At 33.7% G+C, this 20826-nt stretch overlaps 1 protein-coding gene across 1 annotated transcript in view; it reads left to right on the top strand.

Moving 5' to 3' along the window:
* LOC134847996 (cullin-4A-like) overlaps nucleotides 1-8727 on the top strand; it is a 44658-nt gene extending 35931 nt beyond the window's left edge. Inside the window, exons 15-17 of the mRNA XM_063865326.1 lie at nucleotides 327-449; nucleotides 2939-3067; nucleotides 8351-8727. Coding sequence (XP_063721396.1) covers nucleotides 327-449; nucleotides 2939-3067; nucleotides 8351-8446 — 348 coding nt within the window. The 3' untranslated portion in view covers nucleotides 8447-8727. The remainder of the gene's footprint in view (nucleotides 1-326; nucleotides 450-2938; nucleotides 3068-8350) is intronic.
* The last annotated feature ends 12099 nt before the right edge of the window (nucleotides 8728-20826 follow it).

Consider the following 20826-nt stretch of genomic DNA (forward strand, 5'->3'; position numbering starts at 1 on the left):
AGATCTCCACATAATTAACGAGGACGTCGCTTGAATTTTTGTTCTAATATCGGATTACTGTTGATTTTTTTAATGGGAATCCTGAAGGATCGATTGCCCGGAAATGTGGTTTGCCGATCATAATTCCCTATGCGAAAATATGAAAAAGCTTGAAATTTAGTCAGTTTGAAAAGGTTAAAAGAAGCTGATTGGTTAAAAATTTCGGGCATTCAGTCCAGTAGTGGATTTAGGGCGAGGAGGGGTGATCTAATCGGCAGATCGACCCCTGACCCCCGAGTTTTGGTAAGTAATGATTTTCCTCCCTAATGTTTTTTGTGCTGTTGCAGGACAAGGAGGTCTCGCCAACTGACAGGTTTTCGATAATCACTGACTTCCAAAACAAACACTACCGCATCAAAATCAACCAGATTCAGCTGAAAGAGACAAAACAGGAGGCAGAAACAACACAGGTAAACAGCGATAAACAAGCGGTAGACCAACAAGCCGAAAATAAGATAACATTCCATCAAGCTGAGAAATAATTTTGTTATGTAATCTAACAACTGATTGCCCCTGCTGTTATGCAACTGTTACATAATTCTGGCAGTGAAATAGGAAATAAGTAAAACAAGAGCCTGGTTGCTGTGCAAGTAGCATGGAATTTTCCAGTCAGTCTTGTTGACAAAACATTTATATTCGGAGTTTTCACTTCTCTCTTAGAGAGCCAATTTATAATAGCTCAATCAATGGAAAACATTATATTCAAGGTCTGACAATTAGAAAACGAGCAAGCTGTACCATTTTGTACTCTCTCTATTTGACTTTTTTTTTTGTCCAGGTCAGGCATTACTTTGATTTTAAGCAGATGATGTTATCACGTAGGGGTCCCAATTCGGGGTTTGGTTCTTTGAGAAATTGAAAGTAGGTTTGAGAATCCGAGAAATCGAAAATTAAATCTTATTCGCAATTACAGCGAAAGCAAGTGTCTTGTAATCGGAAAGTAGACTTTTTCCTTTGCACTTGGCCTTGAGGTAACGCCTTCGTACCCTAAGTTCAGGGGTTCGAATCCTGGGCGGACCTTTTTTTTTAAAGTTAATTAATTTTTTCCGGTAATTTTTTGGTCAGGTTTAGTTTTGTCTGATCAAGTTTTTCGGCTTAGTTGCCACATCATGGATTATTTTTTGTGCTATGAGCAAGTATCATGTTAGTTGCAAGTGTTATTCATTGTAGTTCCAGGCGAACTTGAAACTTATAGCCGTTTTTTGTAAAATCTATTTTTTTTTCGGCTCAAATGGTGTCTGCTCACAGATTGTCGGCTTTGTATCCGCTTCGTAAGTTATGTTCCGTTGCTAATTTAGACTTCAATGTCTTTCTTTGCGTGTTTTCTCCGATTTTCTGTTGATAAAAACAGGTATTATGGAAAGGTATGGGATTGGGTTATTATTTATTTTTTGAAACAATTAGAAATTTTTTCACTTTTAACCAAAATTTTAGTTAAAAAATGGGTATCAATGGAAAGACCGCCTATTCTCCCTGTGCATGCATGCTTCCTAGTTTCTTCTTACATTACCCCACTATCTACAGCCTCTGAAAAATTCTGTGGGGGGAATATTTGACCCATGTTTTTGATTTTTTTTTTCGTTTTCTGAAAAACCATTCTTTCAAATCTGAGAAAGTGGATTCAATAGATAAAATGGATCGGAAAAAATTCTTTGCATAAGCATCTACGCGCATTTTCTTTGAAAAAAATTATGGCCCTCGGAATAGTCAATTTTTCGAGCGTATGGCAGTTTTTTCTTAATCGTTTTGACTTTTCTCGAAAACGAACCTCCTAAATTGTGGATTCATTGAAGGCAGCGGCTCCCGTTCAATAGTGGCAGATCACAATACTTTTTGACACAGAAAGGTGCGGCCCTCGGAAAAGTCAAATTTTTGATTTTTCGACCATTTTTTAAATTCTTTGACTTTTCTCGAAGTACCCAAATCAGACCTTGAATATAATGTTTTCCATTGATTGAGCTATTTTAAATTGGCTCTCTAAGAGAGAAGTGAATATAAATTTTTTGTCAACAAGACTGACTCCCAAATTTGAGTTTTCGGGCTCAATCTAAATAACATGTTGCATGAATCTATTCTGCATAAGCGGCTATTTTAAATTTCTGTTTTGTTGATTTTACTTTAATCGTCGTTTTTACTTTAATCGATAACTATCCTGCCGAATCTGATACCATAAGTTTGATCGAAACAACAACTTGTTGAAAGCCTACCTTTATAATTGGATACGCCCATTTTTTTTTCTAGAAAAAATCTATGGCCTTCAAACACTTCAAAGTTTTGGAACTTGGACCGTTTTCTGAAAACTTTTTGACTTTACTCGATAAATCCGGTTTTGGGATTTTTCTTTACTGTAGCGGCCACGACCTGCTTTTAGCAGAAAACATATGTAAATTCTAATTTCGTAAAGTCAAGCCTTTGAATTTTTTTACCAACCCTATCAAATCTGGGATGAAATTTTCAATCAAAAGAACCGGTTGCGAGATTTTTTCCGGAAAAAACGGCGACTCATTTTTTTCAGATATTTTTTTTTTGGGAAAATTCCATTTTCTCAAAAATGTTCACTCTTCTCACTTATTTTAGTTGGCTTTTTACTAAGGTTTTGGGTAAGGTCTTCTCGCTAAGGTTTTGGGCTAAGATCAATTTTTGAAGTTACGCATTTCGTCCCGCATCAGTATAACAAATTCAAAAAATTTCAAAAGGGTACTTCCAGCTTTATTTGAGCCCCTCGTTGTCTTTTATCGAGACATTCGAAAACTTTGTTTGGCCCAGTTGTCTTTCAACATTTTCATTTTTTTTTTCGGCATGTTTTTTCATGTTTGGGTTGGATCACAACAGATGCGAAGCTCCGCTTCGCCTCTGTGTTTGTTTTGAGTTTGATTAAGTGTATTTTTGCTTGCTTTAGGAGCAGGTGTTTGCAGATAGGGTCTACCAAGTAGACGCTGCCGTGGTGCGAATCATGAAGACCAGAAAGAGCCTCTCCCACAACGAACTAGTGTCCCAACTTATACACCAGTTACGCTTCCCCGTTAAGGTAAGAAAAATTGGCCATAGATTATAAAAGTGACGTTGCTTAATAGAACATGATATGCAGTAGATATATAATGCCAGCTGGCGTAACGGTCAAATACTTCGAGTTACGTTCGATTCTCGCTATGGTGAACATTTTTTTTGTAAAGAGGCGAACTATTATCATCCAGCGCTTGCTTACTATTATCAGCCAGCGCCTAAAACAGAAGCTTTAATTATTCACGCTACAGGAAAATCTACTTCGATTTTCTTACGGAAACCTAATTCTGTTTTTTAAGGTGTCAGTGAAGATGGTGATGACTCTTATAATGGTCGTGATGATTTTTTTTCAGTTTTTTAGGGAAAGTCATAAAGTTCGATTTTTCGCAGTTAGACCTTTGATTTCTTTTTAATTTCAGATCATTTCCTATGTTAAAATGAAGGCAAAATCCTTTATCGAACTGCGAAAGTGTAAAAGTCGCGAAAAACGTGATCGACTTCTAGTTTCGAAAGTGGAATTTAATTATCGAATTTCCGAACAGAAAAGGACTTTAGCTATTAATAATTTTCTCAAATTGGGTTAATTTTTGGCTTCCGCCTTCAAAGGTCCTGCAGATGCTTTTGCAACCGGTTTATTTTCGATGACTTTGCATAAGATCTGCTTTGATTAACAAAATCACATATTTTTTGGCGCGACATGGTCGCGTCACATAGTTCTTTGATTTCGACCATACTCTGCTCTTTTCTGATGAATAGGAATACAATGCAGTAGAAATGAGACTTTAAAGTCGAAAACAGAAGAGAGTTGATAAAAACGATATTGCACAAATGGCATTTTGTTTGAGTTGAAATCTAAACAAACATAGCATATTGTATTTCAGAGTTTAGTGGTATCGTTTTTTACGAAGTGCAAGTTTCTTTTGCTGTTTGAAATAAAAAACTATTTGCAATTTGGCTGTATATTTCGAAGTTATTTCTCTCATCTCTATTTTTATTGAAAATCTTTGTAACGTTTTGCCTCTTTGTTAGTCAACTTTATCAGAGTTTAAAAATTTTTTTTGTATTTGCGAATTTATATCAATGAAACTATTTGTAGCAATTTTTGTTCTTTCGCTTGTTTGCGGATTCTTGCCGAAATCAAACTCATTTTCTCAAAAGCGAGAGGGAAATTATTACCAAGTCGCGCAATCAGAGCTCGAACATTTGAGCAAACGACTTTCATACACATTTGGGTTATTGAAAGAATTTTGCGATCAGATCCTGAGAATGACGTTCATGTTGCAAGCATTTTCGAATGGAACTCTATCAGGAAATTCAAATCTGGAAAACATTGGATCTAAGATTGCAAAAAATATTGAAAAGTTGCCTCAGGAAGAAAAAAACGGCTTGGGTTTAATTCAACAACTAGCTGATGTAGTTTATCTGAAAGCAATGATGGGCGAAAGTGTGAACGCGGAAGCTGTTATGGATACTAGTTGGAAATGGTGTTCTGGTAAAATGAAATTACTGGAAGGTGCCAGTATGTTTTACAGGCATTTTGCAGGCCAGTTAGAACTGAAAAATCCCGATAATAGTGACACGGAATTGTTCAATGAAGTTGTTTCGGACAATTTGGAGAAAATGGTTTTAGCCATGACGTTGTTTTGCGAAGGGCTGAATGATTATTTAACTAAACTGCAAAGTGTGGTGGTTGAGTCTGAATTTTAATGTTAAAAAATTGATAATTGATCGTCGTAACAAATATACTTCAAATTTAATAACATTTGGAATCAAGGAAATAATGATTTCCACAAACTTTATTTGCTCTATCATTGCCAAAGTTGGTGCTTTGCTCCATTAGTGTAATATACGAGTCCGTTTGTCCTACATAAGTTTCACTGAAATTTGTATTCACTTTGTATTCGTGTTTTAAATTTTTGTTTTCCGCACAAAATCAGGTACCAGAAATAATGATCGGACTGGGTTGAGTGATATATCGTAAAAAAGCCCTTTCAGTCGTGATTCGAACCACATAAAAATTCTCAAATTTTCTGGTGTCGAAAAAAACCGGTTTGAAATTTTTTGACTTTTCGCCTTAACTCGAACGAATAATGCGAGCGAACAGGCTTATAATTGCTTAGGTTAATGTCTTTTTTAAGAGTAGTGAACATAGTGAGTACTCTTATATAGGTCTTGCTGATTTTTTTTGTATTTTTTTTCCAGGAGAAAGTCTTAAAATTTGTTCACGCTCAATTTTTATATTTCGCAGTTTGACTCGTGATTTCTTTTTAAGATTAGTGAATTTCTTTTGTTCAAAAGAAGGCAAACTCCACTATCGAACAGCGAAATTGCAAAGGTCACGAAAAACGTGATCGACATCTAATTTCGAAAATGAAAATTAATTATTAGATTTCCCAGCGAAGTTTGAAAAAAAACAAGTAGTTTTTTTCAGTTTCTTTGCGTTCATTCTTCTTTTCCAATTTTCAATTGGCTATGTTTTCTAGACTTAATCTCTTTTTTAAGTTCACTTCAAGATCTTTTGCTCTCAGTTTCGAAAGATGAATTTAATTTTAAGATTTTCTAGTGATAAATAATTTTAACGCGGAAATAAAGTTTCTCTTAAACAGGGCCAATCTTGATTTGTTCTAGAATTTTAAAGAGCGTCAAAAGCATCTTTTTCTTTTCTTTCTTTGAAAACCGAAAGTTGAGATTTTTCAAAATCAAGTCTTTTTTTTCTGTTTACTTGCGTCCATTGACTCTTTTTCAACTGTCTGTTGGCTATGTTCTATTGATGGAGCTTCGTCAAAATAGGTTATTTGAATCAAAAAATTACCCTCATAGCCTTTTTAGATATTAAAGGAGCTTCAGGTGATATTTTTTTCGATGTTCAAAAATCAATTGATGCTCGTTGACGAGTTGCTTACTGCATTTTGGCTCTATTTTAGTTGGTTTAGTAGTTCATCTTCCTAAGTGTGTTTGTAGGTTGTCATGATTGTTTTTCAGTCTTAAGATTTGCTCACGCTCAAAATTGATTTTTCGCAATTTTACTCATAATTTATTTTAATTCTCATTTCTTTTCCTTAGTTGAATTAAACGCAAACTCGCTTATCGAAGAGTAAAATTGTAGTGGTCGCGAAACACGTGATCGATTTCTAGTTTCGAAAGAAGATTTGATTTATCAGATTTCACCGAGGAATCAAAACTTTACATATTGATCTGATCCCGTTTTCTTAATTGAGTTAATTTATCAAAAAATTTTAATCTTTTTTGTTAAATTTCAAAGAGGTTTAAATTAAAAGTCAGAAATTTATAAAAAATGAAATTCGAAAAATGATTCAATTAAGTCAGTATTTTTTTCCTGCGTTCATTGACTCTTATCAACTGTCTATCGGCTATTTTTTGTGGCAGGCTTTCCGCACTAGTTGGTCAAATTGAGCTCTAATTCAGTTGCACTCTATGAGAAAAAATATTGGTTTCACGCAAATTTTGAACTGGAATTTAGTTTCAGAAATGGAACAAAAATTAGCTGTTGATTCTTCTCCAAATTGCCCTCTCCTCTGTCCGTATCTTTCAACTTAGCCCGCAGAAATCATTATCCAAGTTTCGTGCTTTTTTTCCGCTTTATTAGGGCGCCTGATTTTGCTCCGAACATTGAAAGTGGGGAAGAGTTTTTCTCTTCGGGTGTGATCAAGTTTTAAAAAAGGTTTTAAGTTATCAAATATAGTCGAATTTCGAGCAAGTAAAGTGAGTTCAAGTTGTAAAAACTTAGTTTTGCAAGAAAAGTTATTGTGCGAAAATTGTTTTAAATCCCCCCCCCCCTATTTTAACTCATTTTTTGAATACAGATGTTGTCGATTATGCCTTATTTTTTAATTTTCTACAATTTTGTTTAGTTCTCTAATCACACCATGCATTAAAAACTACACTAATCAGAAGAAAATCAGTTTTTTATGAATATGGTTGGAACATTCATTGTGCCATTTGCACAGCAACTGGCTAACCCTATTAATTTTAGTTGATGTACAAGATTTGGAAGGAAGATACATGGCTCAAAATCTGAGGATCAACGGTTCGATTTCCGCATTCATGTACTTTTTTCATTTTCAAAGCCTATTGACGTATCTTAATTTTCTTTCAGTTTCAAATTTTCGTCCTGTTTTTTGCGTGTATGTGCGAAGTGCATCTTCGTCTCGTCCTGCTCTAAAGTTTTTGATTTCTTTTTTTTGTTTGATAATTTTCCAACTATCCAGTACCCGTTTTGTTATTCCTATCCCGTAGTTGGGAGGAATTAAGTATTCTTCTGCTTGTTTATGTAAAATCAGTTTTTATAAAACGTGTCGTTGAAGGTCGGTCTGTTCATGTACATATTTTATAGGTTTTTCAGTCATCATTTAGTTATTTTTTGTCACTGAACTTTTTTGACATCATTTAGTTATTTTTTTGTCACTGAACTTATTGATTATTTTAATGATTTTTGGTTTCTGTTTAAGTTCAATCGAAATTCATTTGCTAAATGATGCTCTCCAATTACGAATCTGGAAACAGTGCGAAAAAAGTGAACGATTTAGTTTTGAAAGATACATACAGACCCAATTTTTGCTAAGTGGACTAGTTTTATGAAAGAAGTCATTCATAAAAGTTTCTTGAAAGCCAAATGGCCTTAACGAAATGTTTTTTTTTCGCAATTCGAAAGTTGAAAAATGTTTTAAAAAATCCGATAATTTTAATCGGTTCTCTTGAGTTCTATTGACACTTCTATCTGTCTGTTGGCTATGCTAATAAATAGGCCATGTTCAGGGGCGGATCTAGGATTTTCTCGAGGGGGGAGGCGGATTTCAAAAAAGGCGGATTTTTCGAGCTCTCCCAAAGCACTGTTTTATTCCAATTTTGGCCAAATTTTTTGCGCCGCAGGCAAAATTTCAAGAATAAAGGCCAAAAAAGGCGTTTTTAGGCACTTTTTGGAAAATATTGATTAGGCACTTTTTGGAAAAATGGATATCTCAAAATAGTACAAAGCAGGGGGGTCGAATCCCTAGAGGGGTAGGGCGTCCGACCCCTCCCCCCCCCCTCACTGCCCTTAAATCCGCCCCTGGCCATGTTGGTTAAATTAGTCCCACCTCAAATCTAAAAAAATCTCAACTAACCTTTATTTCAAAAAGTTTTTTGTCCATTTCTTTTTGTTCGTAAAAATAACTGTTGTTGAAAATATCCATGCTACCTGTACATCACACGCAGTTTGATCGAATTTCGTTGTAGATGTAAGTTGCTTTAAAATTAGACTTAAATAATCATTAGAAATAATGAATTAATAATTTTTTTGTAATTTAAGGCGAGTGATCTGAAAAAGCGGATTGAGAGTCTGATAGAACGAGAATACATGAAAAGAGACGTGGAAAACGTGAACAACTACATCTATGTTGCCTGAAGACTCACGAACGGCTGTCCCTTTTATTCATTTTCGAATCCCTACAACCGAGTTAGATCTGGATCAAACAGACTTTCTGTTGCAATAATTGCTCACTCAATTAAACTAGCAGCTCGTCGCAGGCACCAATCATTTTGCATTAGAATACAAAAATAAAGATTAGACGAAAAACTGAATCATAGACATCTAATGCTATTATTATTGTTGTTTATAGTTGATGTATATTTATGAACTCTTCCTGTCTCCTTAGTTGCTCATTTACATTTTTGTTTTTAACACAAGTTTTAAGCTGAAGTTGTTAGCAAAAAACGGCCTTAAGCTGAAACTTAAATAGGTTGCAGAGTTGACTTAATATTAGAAAAATTAAGTTGTTAGCTAAAACTTGCAAGTTTCTTGTTAAATCAAACTGTTCGCTGGAGATCATTGCAAATTAGATTGAGGCCTCATAATTCAATGACTCGAAAAAAGTTGAAGCAAGATATATTGGCTCCAAAACTGCCTTTGAATCTTAACTGAATAAGATTTAAGAAAAAAAATGGCTGGCTCGCGTCATGTTTTTGTTTCGGTCGCTGAAAAGAGAAACTGTGGACAATTTTCCAAGCTAAATCCGGGACAGTACAAATTATGAAGCGTGTTTAAAAAAACGTTTGTGGATTAAATTGAAAGGAAAATGTGCCCATTTTTTCGACTGTCAAAAATTAGATGAAAATGGGTTGAAATACTTTTTTTTCGGAAACCGAAATGTTTGATAACCGAGTCTGTCAACATGAGCACCCTCAAAAAGACAACAAAAGTATTTAAATGTTTTCTTAACTAAAATGTCTGGAGCAAAGCGGGCAACGAAAACATGATGACCGATTGAATTGCAAGGTGCTTTTTTCAAATGTCCAAAATAGCGCATGTAATTACTGGAACAATCTCTCATTGGTTTTATGGGACAAGTTACCTTCTCTGCTACCATTTTGATTTAGTTCGCGTTTGAAATCAGTCATACTCCTTGTTGTGTTCTGTTTTCCCGGAGGGTAGTTGTGATTAGTAGTAATTTCTAGAACGGATTTTACTTTGGAAAGAGATGCAAAGATTGGAGTTGAAGAAACAGAAATTGACTTGAACGGCAAGATTGGCACGGAAATTAAATCAGAAGTAAACCAGAGTGTAAACTCCAACCCATCGAAATAAGGTGCATATCCAAGCTTAGTTCTGCATAATTGAACGCAAATTACTAATAGATTACTAATTGCATAGATTTGGCAGTTTACTTCTCAGTCAAAGTTAATTAAAATTTATTGCTAATCAAAAAGGTGATTTTTTTTCACATTACTCAGGAAAAACTTATTCAAGCTCAAATTTGATGTTTCGCGGTTTAATTTTGATTTTTTTTTCAAATCCACGTTTAATTTGTTTGCAAAATGGAAAGCAAATTAAGTGTAATTGAAAAAGTAAATGCTGTGCAATTACTGTAAGGTCGAGACGAGAATGTTATTTCGTAGGATTCCCAACGGATTAAAGAAGAAACAGGATCAGTTATAAATCAAGAAAAAAATCTATACCGATTAAACACACCCGAAGTTTTAAGCAACTGCGGGGATTAACGAAAATTGTCGAAAAAGTTCTATTGAAAAACTAAAATATTAGACAATTTATCTATGACATGTTTATGAGCGTCGTATTTTTGGGTTGATATCGAAGCAACTCTGAATTATGTGCTGGTTGCCTTGCATTTTATTATGCTCAAAAATTACAGCATGTCAAGAGAAAAACCGAATATGTCATGCATAGAGATCTCGACAGGGAGATCAAAATAGTTTATTTGCACACCGTAATCAAGTTATTCAAATTTTGAAGTCAGCCTCCTTACAAAAAGTTCTGGTACTGCCGAATGCTTAATAAGAGGGGGGGGGAAGGAGGTAACTAGAGGGAGTCCCCATTTTCAACTGAAAATCAATACGCAGGGAGGGGGTTCCGAATGAGAGGAGGGGGATCGTTTCAAACCTAGAACCCCTTACATTCTTCGAAAAGTAATTTGCCGAATACATAGTCGAATAGTAATCGAGTAATTGTACCACTAGTAATTACACGCGAAGTCATAGAACCTTGAATAGGGACAGCCATCTATGACAAAGAGTAATACAGCGTCAAAGTGAACATCGAAATGCAGATGCGGTGACACTATTAAAAAAATCAAAGCATTAAACGCGTCACTACACTTTTCTAAGAATTGTATAAAACAGAACGCTGCTAGTGTATTTTAAAGAAATGCAAAAATCAATTACAGAGGGGGGTTCAGAATAATAGAGGGCGTACCCCGATTTTACCCCAAAATCAATATCAGGGGGTACCTCTTATTAGGCACTTGACAGTAGCTCAACTGTTAAAAGTCTTTAATCATTTCATCAAATATGAACTATATTTTGTGCAAATATGATTTATGGTGTCCCACTCTTTAACCCTCTTTGTTTACACCCCCCTACTTTATAACTCTGTAACAAAATAACCCCACAACAATTTAACCCTTTTTAATGACGATAAATTATTTCAAATTAACTCCTATTATTAAGTCCTTTCACACGCATAGTAATATTCCAATTAGGTGTACTAGTTGAGGCCGGAGAAACCATTTTTAATTCACTTCATTCATTTGTCGCTCAAAAAAAATTGCATTTTGAATAGCTTAAGAAATAATCCCTCCTTCACACGTTTAAAACAGAGATAATTTTCATGGTGCTAATTGAAGACAACAAAAGACGTTATCATACTGCCTATTTTTAAACCATTCTTATACTACTCTATCAGATATAATGTTTGAAACGTCTATCCATTTTTACTTTATCTTCAAAACACAAACAAATACTAGTGGTATCAGGCCATGAAAATTACCTTAAAATCAAAAACAAGACAAGATAAATTGGAACTGCTCGAAATACCAAGCCCATAAATGCCGCGCAACAGCAATTATGAATGGAGAATATTTTGTTGAAACGAGGGGTCAACATAATCACGAGATTTCCACGGGAAACCTGATGCTCGACTAGTTTTGGAAAACATCAAGGATCTGAGCGATAGTAAAACGCCAACCGTCGCAGTCGCAACCGCAATTCAGCCCATAACAGAAGACATTGCCACTCAAATAGCCCTACCAGCCAAAAGAAAAAATTCGCCATGCAAAACGAGCGCGCAAGCAACAAGAAGAAGTCTTACAAGTCTCCCCAGCAACTAGAAGTTTCGAATTACCCGAACTTTTAAAAATTTTATGAGGTTTGACAGTAGGCAAATAGATCACGAGATAATTATTTTGTTCGGCGACCCTGAAACACTACGTGTGCTTAAAAAATCCAAGTTTTGCTTGGCTGACGGAACTTTCAAAGTCACCCCGAAACGGTTTTCATCTATACACGTTTACTCTATCAACTTTACTCTATACACGTTAGTCTTTCAGGAAAAGCTCCCGCTTGCATATATGCGTTTCTGCCAAATAAAACAGAAAAAAAGGTACCACCGTTCTTAGAAGCTCTAAAAATACTAGCCTCTGATAGTAGACCTGAAAAAACTTTGCTGGAATTTGAGCATGCCGCTATTCAAGCGTTTCAGAAAAATTATTATAGAGTCCAAGCTGTTGGGATGTTTCTTTTATCTTTCACAAATTTATATGAGATAAATCGCGAAGCTCGGATTGAAAAAGAATTACGAAACAAATCACGAGTTCGCTTGAGCACCTAAATTGATACCCTCACTAGTTTTGAAAAAGAAGAAGAAAAAGGAAATTCATACGATAAAATAATGGAGCAAATTCAAATAGTATGCGATCGCACCATAAAAGAATTGGAAAAAATAGCAAAAGTTGACGAGCTTTGCCTTTATTTTGGATCTAACTACATAAAAAGTCTCGTCCCGAAACGAGAAGTCCTATTCCCCCTTCTTTATGGAAACAAAGAGATGCGGCATCATCGGGTTTGGCCAGAACAACAAATGCTGTCGGGGTTTTATGAGAGGCGTTAAGAAAAAGGGGGTTAAAAACGCGGGGTTATAAGCTTGGGCTTCATGATTCATACGTTACTATTCCATTATAAGGTATTTGAAACCTATTTATCATGACCAACAGACAATTGGCTAGGTGTTAATAAAAACACTTGACCTAAAAGAAGTTTGAATTCAAAGATTCCTGATTGATTGTTGTTCTTGTGACAAAAATGAACGAGTCGGAGCTTAGTGGATTATTAGTTCCCTAAATCAACCGTCAAATCCCCCTAAGTGGCCTACCATATCATGTCTTCCCCGAGCATGTTATAATTCTGAAATTTTATTCTGTTTGAAATATGCATTTCACACAAACGCGCCCAGTGTAATTATTTCAAAGATTTTTATTTAGTTTGTAATTTTAAGGGCCACAAAATTAATTAAATTGAGGTTTTAATTAAGTTTCGATAATTGAATTTGTTATATAGAAGATGTAATATTCTCTTCTAAATTATCTTCAAAAAATCGTATTTTCTTCCCCTAGTCTAATTATGTTTAATTTGAGCCCTGAGAGTTTAGTTTTAAGCAAGCAATTTTAGTCTGTTAAAGTCATTTTGGGAATCAAACTTTTTTTTCGAAACCAAAATGAAAATTTTATCAATTGCTTAACTTGAAAGTGAGTTTTCAGAAGAAAAAAAATTTGGTCCTTGGTTTTTTGATAATTCTTTCATATTCAAGTAACACTTTTTCTCGTTTTCTTAAAAAAGGTAAGTTTTGCACTCGTGGCTGAAAATCAAAAGTCTTTAAAAAATTCAATTTTAAATGTTTTCGCTCAATTCCAAAATTTATCGAAAATCAAATTTTTGTAAATGGGTTTCATTCACACCTTAAAAACTGTAAATTAAAAACTCAATGAAAGTTTGTTTTCGCTTAGTACAAAATTAAAAATGAAATAGTCCGAATTTTTATAATTTCATTTTCTGTTTTTTATTTTTTGATGTACACATTAAATCAAGTTTTTCTAAAAAAAAAACTGCAAGCATACTTTTAATTAGTTCTTACCAAAATCAATTTTATAAGTCATGTTTCGATAGATTAGCGTAAAAATAAAATTGTTCTAGCTTCAACTCAAATATCATAAAACAGAGAGAAAAAAACTGAAACATCTGTCTTTTGCGACCTATCAAAGGCCTCAGAACTATCGATAAATAATTTTCTTTTCACAAAATTATGAAATAGTTGTCGATTTTGATTTGATCATTCATTTACTAAACAGCTACTGAAGTGTGATAAAAAAAAGAGTCTAGTGGCCTGCAACCAAAAGATGATTATCTGCGGTTTAGGAAATTAGACGATAAATAAATTAGACGAGAGAAAGAAAAATTAAATGGATCTGTGTTGTAAAGCTGCAATTATATCGCATTGACCACCGTACCAAAATTAATTTTTCTATAGACTTAATGAATTAAAACGAAAATTTAGTCTTAAATATTTTGAACAATTTTTGAAAATCAGGGTAATCAAAATATGCAATTTTGTCACTGTTTTTTTTTGCATAAAACTTGATGCTTTGTCATTTAAAAAGAATTTTTTTTTAGTGAAACCCCTGTCATAAAATTTCGTAGCGAAAATTGAAATTATAAGACTAAAATTTTTTAGAGTAATCCAAAAGTTTTTGCAGGTATTTTTCAAAACTACCCCGCAGAATACTCATAATCATTTTAAAGCGCAAACCGAATTTTGGATTAGAACAAAAAACATCAAAAATTTCAGTTTTTGACTGCAAATTTGTTTTTAAAACGTGCATAATGTAGTCGCTATTGACCCGATCTATGTTTTTTTTGTAATTTCTTGTTCTTTTTATTGTTTTCCTCACTGGTTTTTTAAAATGCGCTATAAAAAATTTCAAAAATTTTGTTGTTTATTCTTTCAGGTAATAGGTAACGAATTGTTGATCAAAAAACAAATTTAAAACGTAGCGTCCTGAAAATATCAATTTGAAAAATAAAAACAGTGTTCGTTCCAGTCGAACAAAAATGGGGAGGAACTTTGGATTCGGGTGTATTTTAGTTTTTTCCTTTTTCTTTTTTTCTTTTCTCCGCAAAATCAGGTAGCACAAAAGGATTTTGGAATGAGTGTTAAATGATATATCATATTAAAGCCATTTTAGTCGTGATTCGATTGACATCATGAAATTTTCAAAAAATCAACCCAGTGACTAGGTATTGGTGTAAAATTTTGATTATTAGTCTAAAATCGATCGAATCATCACAGCAAGCATGGTTAAAATAGGATTAAAATGTTTTATTATGCTTAGTTTAAGCCGTGAAAAAAATTTTTTTTTCGTTAAAACTAATTTTCAAACTTTTTAGCGTCAATTTGGGAATGAAAACTCTCCGAGTTTCAAAAATTTTGCAAAAAAAATTGAAAAAATTTTAGAAAAAGTTTTATTTTGAGCTGGTCTCAATGCATATCAATAAGAAGATCTTCGCGTCTCAGCTACTCAAATTTTTCGAACAACCGGAGTCTTTTTCATTTGTGTTTGTTTACTAAAACAAGTAAAATATGGTGAAAAAATAATCAAATAGAAGTTATGATTTTTGGAGAATTTCTTATCATACGTTTTTCAAGTATTAAAAATGATAAAGTTAACTTTCGTTCGAGCTTTTGAGATTTATGGATCCGCATTAACGTTTTTAAGTACCTTCTTGATAAATATTTTAATATGCAATGGGACTATATACTCTGTTTGTTTTGATAGCCCGTTGCTTCTCGTCCTAAATGCTAGTTCTGCAAAAAACGGTAATGTCTTTATTCCGTTTATATGCTGACGTCTAAATTCCTTTCACCCGGATTATTTTTTTCAAGCTGCAGCAAGAATTACGAAGAGGCCACTATGGATATTTAAATACTTTTTCAGCATCTATTTAATCTCGTTTACTTTCTATTTTTTCAAAGTTATTTAGGTTAATCATTTTGATAGCAAAACAGGCTGATTGTGTAGATTAAAACTCTTCATCTGCTAATTTTGTATAAACGATAAACGATAAAAAGGACTTTGACGTAGTTTGATTTTGATTAACGTCATGAATAGATAAACTCTCTTGATTTGTACCTCAGTCGACAAAAAGTTTTTCAAAGGTCACCTAAAACATCCTATCTGCCAAAACGTTTTGTGGCCGATATTCGGTTTTGCTTTTTGACCAAGAATTTTAAATTGTGATTCGCGCACACAATATTTTACTGCGCTGTCTTCAAGGATTCCTCTAGCATAAACAAGATTTATTTATGTTGAATGTATCAAAAAAGACTCACGCTCAAAAGCTTCAAAAATCCCTTAAGCTCGCTAAAATGGTCTAAGAATTTATGAAAACTCTAAATTATCTGCAAATTCGATATTTTTACACAAATCAATTTCTAAACTATAATCTGAACGAAAATGCACGATATTTGCGCAATGGAATAGAAAAAACATGATAGTAGTTCGCATTTGCAACAGCAAAAATCTAGAGAAAATTACGTTAAATTAAAAGCGCAGGCAGCTAAGTTCATAATAGGAGCGGCTGTATTGTTTTGAATATTTGATATTCAGACTTGTAAAAACTAAAATTTGAGTTTTTTTTTGGTTTTGATATGCACGTTTTTTGAACTTTTGCTTGGCTTTGTAAACTGGCTCGGCTTGAACAATACTGAGACAAAAAGAGACAAGACTGCTCGTATCAAGGCAAAACCTGACTACTTTTAGAGTTCTGTGAAGTAATGTTGGATGAAAACTTTAAAACGTAGCCAACAGACAATTGGAAAAGAAAAAAAAAGCTTCAATTTCAAAAATATTTATGGTCTAAAACTCTTTGAACTTTAAGCACAATTTATGATTGGAAATTTTCGATAAAATCAACTCAATTGGAGAAAACTGGAAAAAAATGCTTTTTATAGTAATTGGAGCATTTTATGAATTTTCCGAGAAAAAAATCATCAGAATTTATATTTGAGTCTGAACTATGTTCATCGTCTCTTAAAAAATGAAAATAACAATTTCAATTAGTTTGAAGATTTTTTTGAAATAAATCGCCACACGCTATGTGAACACCGACGTACAAAACAATATAGTTGGCATATAGCAAAGTTTTTAATGGACCATATAACATGCCTCAATTTGGCTTGTATGGATTTTAGAGACAGATAAATTATCAAACATCTTTTTTAATAATTTATTGGGGGTGGAAAAGTCGCCAATTTAGCCAAATTGGGAAACTTAACGCGCAAAATATTTTGTGCTTATACCGAGCAAGCTAAAAGCACAAAATATATTGCGCGTTAAGTATCCCAATTTGGCCAAATTGGAAATTTATAAACCCCCAATAAATGATTAAAAAAAGATCACAGAAGAAATATACTTTTAGTTTTGGGCTCAAGACAAAAGTGTCTGCTAGAAAATACGAAAAAAATGTCCGGAAATAGTGAGTAGTTGTAGCAATTAGCACGCACGTAGTGGGGAGAAACAGTGCGACCTTGATAACTACATATGCAATCAAATACACTTGGAGAACGTCAAACAGTTGAAGAGCCGAGTGACGCCTCAAAAGTAAGAACAAACAAGACTGCTCGTAGCAAGGCGAAGCCTTGAATCTTCCGACTGCAGTTTGATTTGTATGGAGCAGTAATAACATGAACAAATTAATTGAAAAAAAAAAATGATTTTTTTTTTCAAATTTGATGTTTTTAGTGAAAATTATCCCCTCACGCGCTATATAAATTTCAAAGTAATAAATTTTGCTCCTAGTAACGAATTATTGCAAATAAGCTTCGTTCAATCAATTTGGAACAATTTCTAAGACGGATTAAATCTCCGCCTACGCGTTAATAGCGCGAAATATATCGCGCCTTAATTGTCCACAAGTGGCCAGAATGGCAATCTTTAAACCACATAGTTTTACGAAAAATAATCACAGGTGAAATATATTGTTTTCACATTTAAGCTCAGATCAAGATTACCTTTCCAATGTATAAAAAAAATTCCGTTGAAAAAGGCTTTTTAAAAAGTCAAAAGTTGTCTGTAGAAAAAACCTACTCCTAGCACAAATAGTTCGTTACTTTCATTACAAAACTTAGAACAATAAAAAAAATAATTTACGCGCGCATCACTCAGCTAACCAATATAGAGTTTTTTCTATAAAAATGCCATTCTAGTCATAGAAAAAACCATTCCTAGCCACATCACAAACACTTTTCTGCATAAACAAAAACTTCAAAAACCATCATATTTTCATAAAGATTAATTTTTTAAAAGTCAAAAAAAGCTATCGTTGGAACACTGAGCGCAAGTTGCACAACAGTCTAAATTAAATCGTACGTAGCATTTTGAAAAACATAAATAGTTTTGCTCAATAAAGTTTAAAATTTCACAATTTTCATGCTGCCTGCGTTTTATCTAACCCAAACTGAACTAAAGATAACAGCAATAACTAAGAAAAAATGGATATGATTTATTTGCAAGTGGTATGCATCATTATGAAGGGACCGAATGCTGGACTTTTGTTTTCAGCTAATCAGTTATTTTCAGTCAATCAGAAATGAGTATTCAAAATTCTCGAAAAATTAGAAACATCTCAAGGAAAAGCGAACAAATCCAGGACCTTAAAACTATTACTGACCGATTCGCAAATAAGCAGATACTTGATTTTTCTAAAAATAGCGAAATTGAAGTCGGGTATTGCAAAACCCGACTTCAATTTCGCATTTTTTGAAAAATCAGAATCTGCTTATTTTCTTATCGGCCAGTAATAATTTTAAGGGCCTGGATTTGTTCGCTGGAAAAAAACTGAAAACCGATTTTAAAAAATTGAAAAATTTTTTAAATTGTATATCTGCACGTAATGTACAGCAAAACTTTGCTGTGCTGTGATAATTCATTTTCTGTAATTAATAAGTTCTGCAAAAGTCATATAGCTAAAAAACACCTCCATCCAACAATTTTGATTGGTTGAAAGTTTTCCATGTTTCGGTTCCTCCATTATGAGAATAACCCCCGCATAACAAGCAAAAAAATTCGTATCTTCTTATAAAATGGTCTATAAATTTTCATCTCATCGTGGTAGTCTGATTGTCAAACAAACTTGTATCTAAACATCAACTTTTTTCACCATTGAATGTTTTTTTTATCAAATTTTCTCCAATTTTGATAAATGCGGTTTTCTTAAGCTGTGGTTTCATGATTGTTCTGATGAAAACATGCAATTTTCAAAATGAACTTAGAGATTCGGCTCCATATGCTCTTCATCTCAGCACAGAACGTCTTGTGTATGAGAGCGTAAACAAAAGGATTCGAGACTGTATTCAGCAACGACAGCATATACGCCACAATGTAGACATCCGACATTGTCGCATTCTTAGACAGGGTCGGAATTGCGTGAAAGAGTAGCTGAAATAATTCAAGAATTTAAAAATTTATAATTCTTTAACTGCACGTGGGGGAATTCTCTACAAAATATAATATTCACGCATGTATATCTGTTGAATTAGTGCTTTTGGGGATGGATTTGTTACTGGGTACCATAGTGGGGGGGGGGGGGGGATTTTAGAGATCTGAAAAAAATATCTTATTTGATTAGTCTGGGGAAAAACTTTGGTCGACACAAAAAATATCGACTCAAAAACTTAAAAATCGGAGCCTTTTGGAGAGCGTCTCATGGAATTGAAAACATAAAATCAAACCATCACTTCAGCTAGAAGGAGAATAAAAATGAAAGTTGATAAAAAATTACTGACTTTATTGATCAAATGCAGGTTTATTAAATTACTTTAAGTCTCAAGTTTATGGCACTAAGTTCGGTGAGTGAAGATAACAAAATTCGTTGATTTTTTACAATAGTGAGTTAGGTCCGATGTGGTTAACTCATAGAGTAATTTCGGATAGGGTACACCGTCTGCTCGTCACGCTATCTTATTTTCGGCCGGATAGATTCGTGCAACTTCTTAGTCTAATACCGATCCTAATCTTACTCTTATATCTACTAGTCTCAGGGTGTTTAACTAGTCTCTGCTAGGCTCAATAGATCTAGGGTATACTGGTTTATTGCGGCTGCTGAAGTTCTCTTGGAGAGGTAACTAGTTTCTAAGTTAAATTCAAATCTCTCTGGTGCTGAAATTACAAGTAATTTCAGCACTTACAAATAAGTGGGTTGTTAGTTAGATGGATTATGATTGGTTAATATTAAATATTTTACAGTGGTAAAATATCTAATTTATCCAATAATAAAATGTAGTTTAGATCAGGTTCCAATAGGTGGCAGATTCAAGTTAAATAGCTGCATTACCATTTGCCATATTTTGAACAAAATTTACTGGTCCAACTTTCGAAGAAAGTGACGAATGTATATGCTTGGGATGGTTTTTTGGCTTTTTTTCCGCTCTACTCGCTCACATCTTTCAGTTTTACTTTTAAAAAACTTTTAATCTTGTCGTAACTCGAAATTTGAAATGGTGAACAAATTAATAACTGTAAACATATTTGTTCTTCATGCCCATAAATCGTAGGAACGCGCGTTTAGCCATAATAACACCCCTCTCTGAGATTTCATGGATAATAATCGATTATATTATGCTTTCATTGTCTCCACAAAAATCGAAATTAATTAATTGTACTCCATTAACAATGGGTTATAATCTAATTTTGACAAAACGTTATAATCCATTTTAATCGATTATAATATCGATTATATTTATTGGACTGTTTAAGTTTTTTTCTTAAGCTAATCTGAATTTTTAAAACAGTGCAGTGTTTTCACAAGCTGACAATTGGTTTTGATTTAACGCACGTTTTACTAGAAAAATGCAAAAATGAGACTTTTTTCGGTCTTGTTTTTAACTATTTTCACTTCAAAATTTTTGACGTTTTTTTTTCCAGTTTGCAACCGTTTTAACTTCTTCCCAATTTACAGCCTTAATTCACTCCTTGCTCCTATCCCACGTTAACCTCCCATATTTTAATGGAGTGTGGGGGCTGGTAATGATGAACGTAACTCCCAATTATTTTGATGCCCCCTAGTTTGCCACCCCCAAGATTTTACCCTCTCCCCAGTTCACACGTCCCACCACGTTAACTACCTCCCACCTGCGAAGGGTGGTGGTAAAATCTTGGGGGTGCGGTTATTAGGAGGAGATAAACGTGAAACGTGAGAGGGGAGATGAAGAAGGGAATGTGGGGGTGCGAAGCTTATGAACAAAAAAATCGATTATAATAAAGCAGAAAATAGATTATGATTGATTATAATGGATTATGATGAATTTTTGAATATTGAAAATAATTGATTAAAAACCCCTAAAAATTAATTCTCATGGTTAAATGGGCCATAAACAATTGTATCGGTTAAATGTTTTGACTATTTTTCCTATGAAATTCTAATGCGGGACGTAAAACAAACAAA

Source organism: Symsagittifera roscoffensis, chromosome 6 (genome assembly GCF_963678635.1).
Source record: "Symsagittifera roscoffensis chromosome 6, txSymRosc1.1, whole genome shotgun sequence".
NCBI lineage: Eukaryota > Metazoa > Xenacoelomorpha > Acoela > Convolutidae > Symsagittifera > Symsagittifera roscoffensis.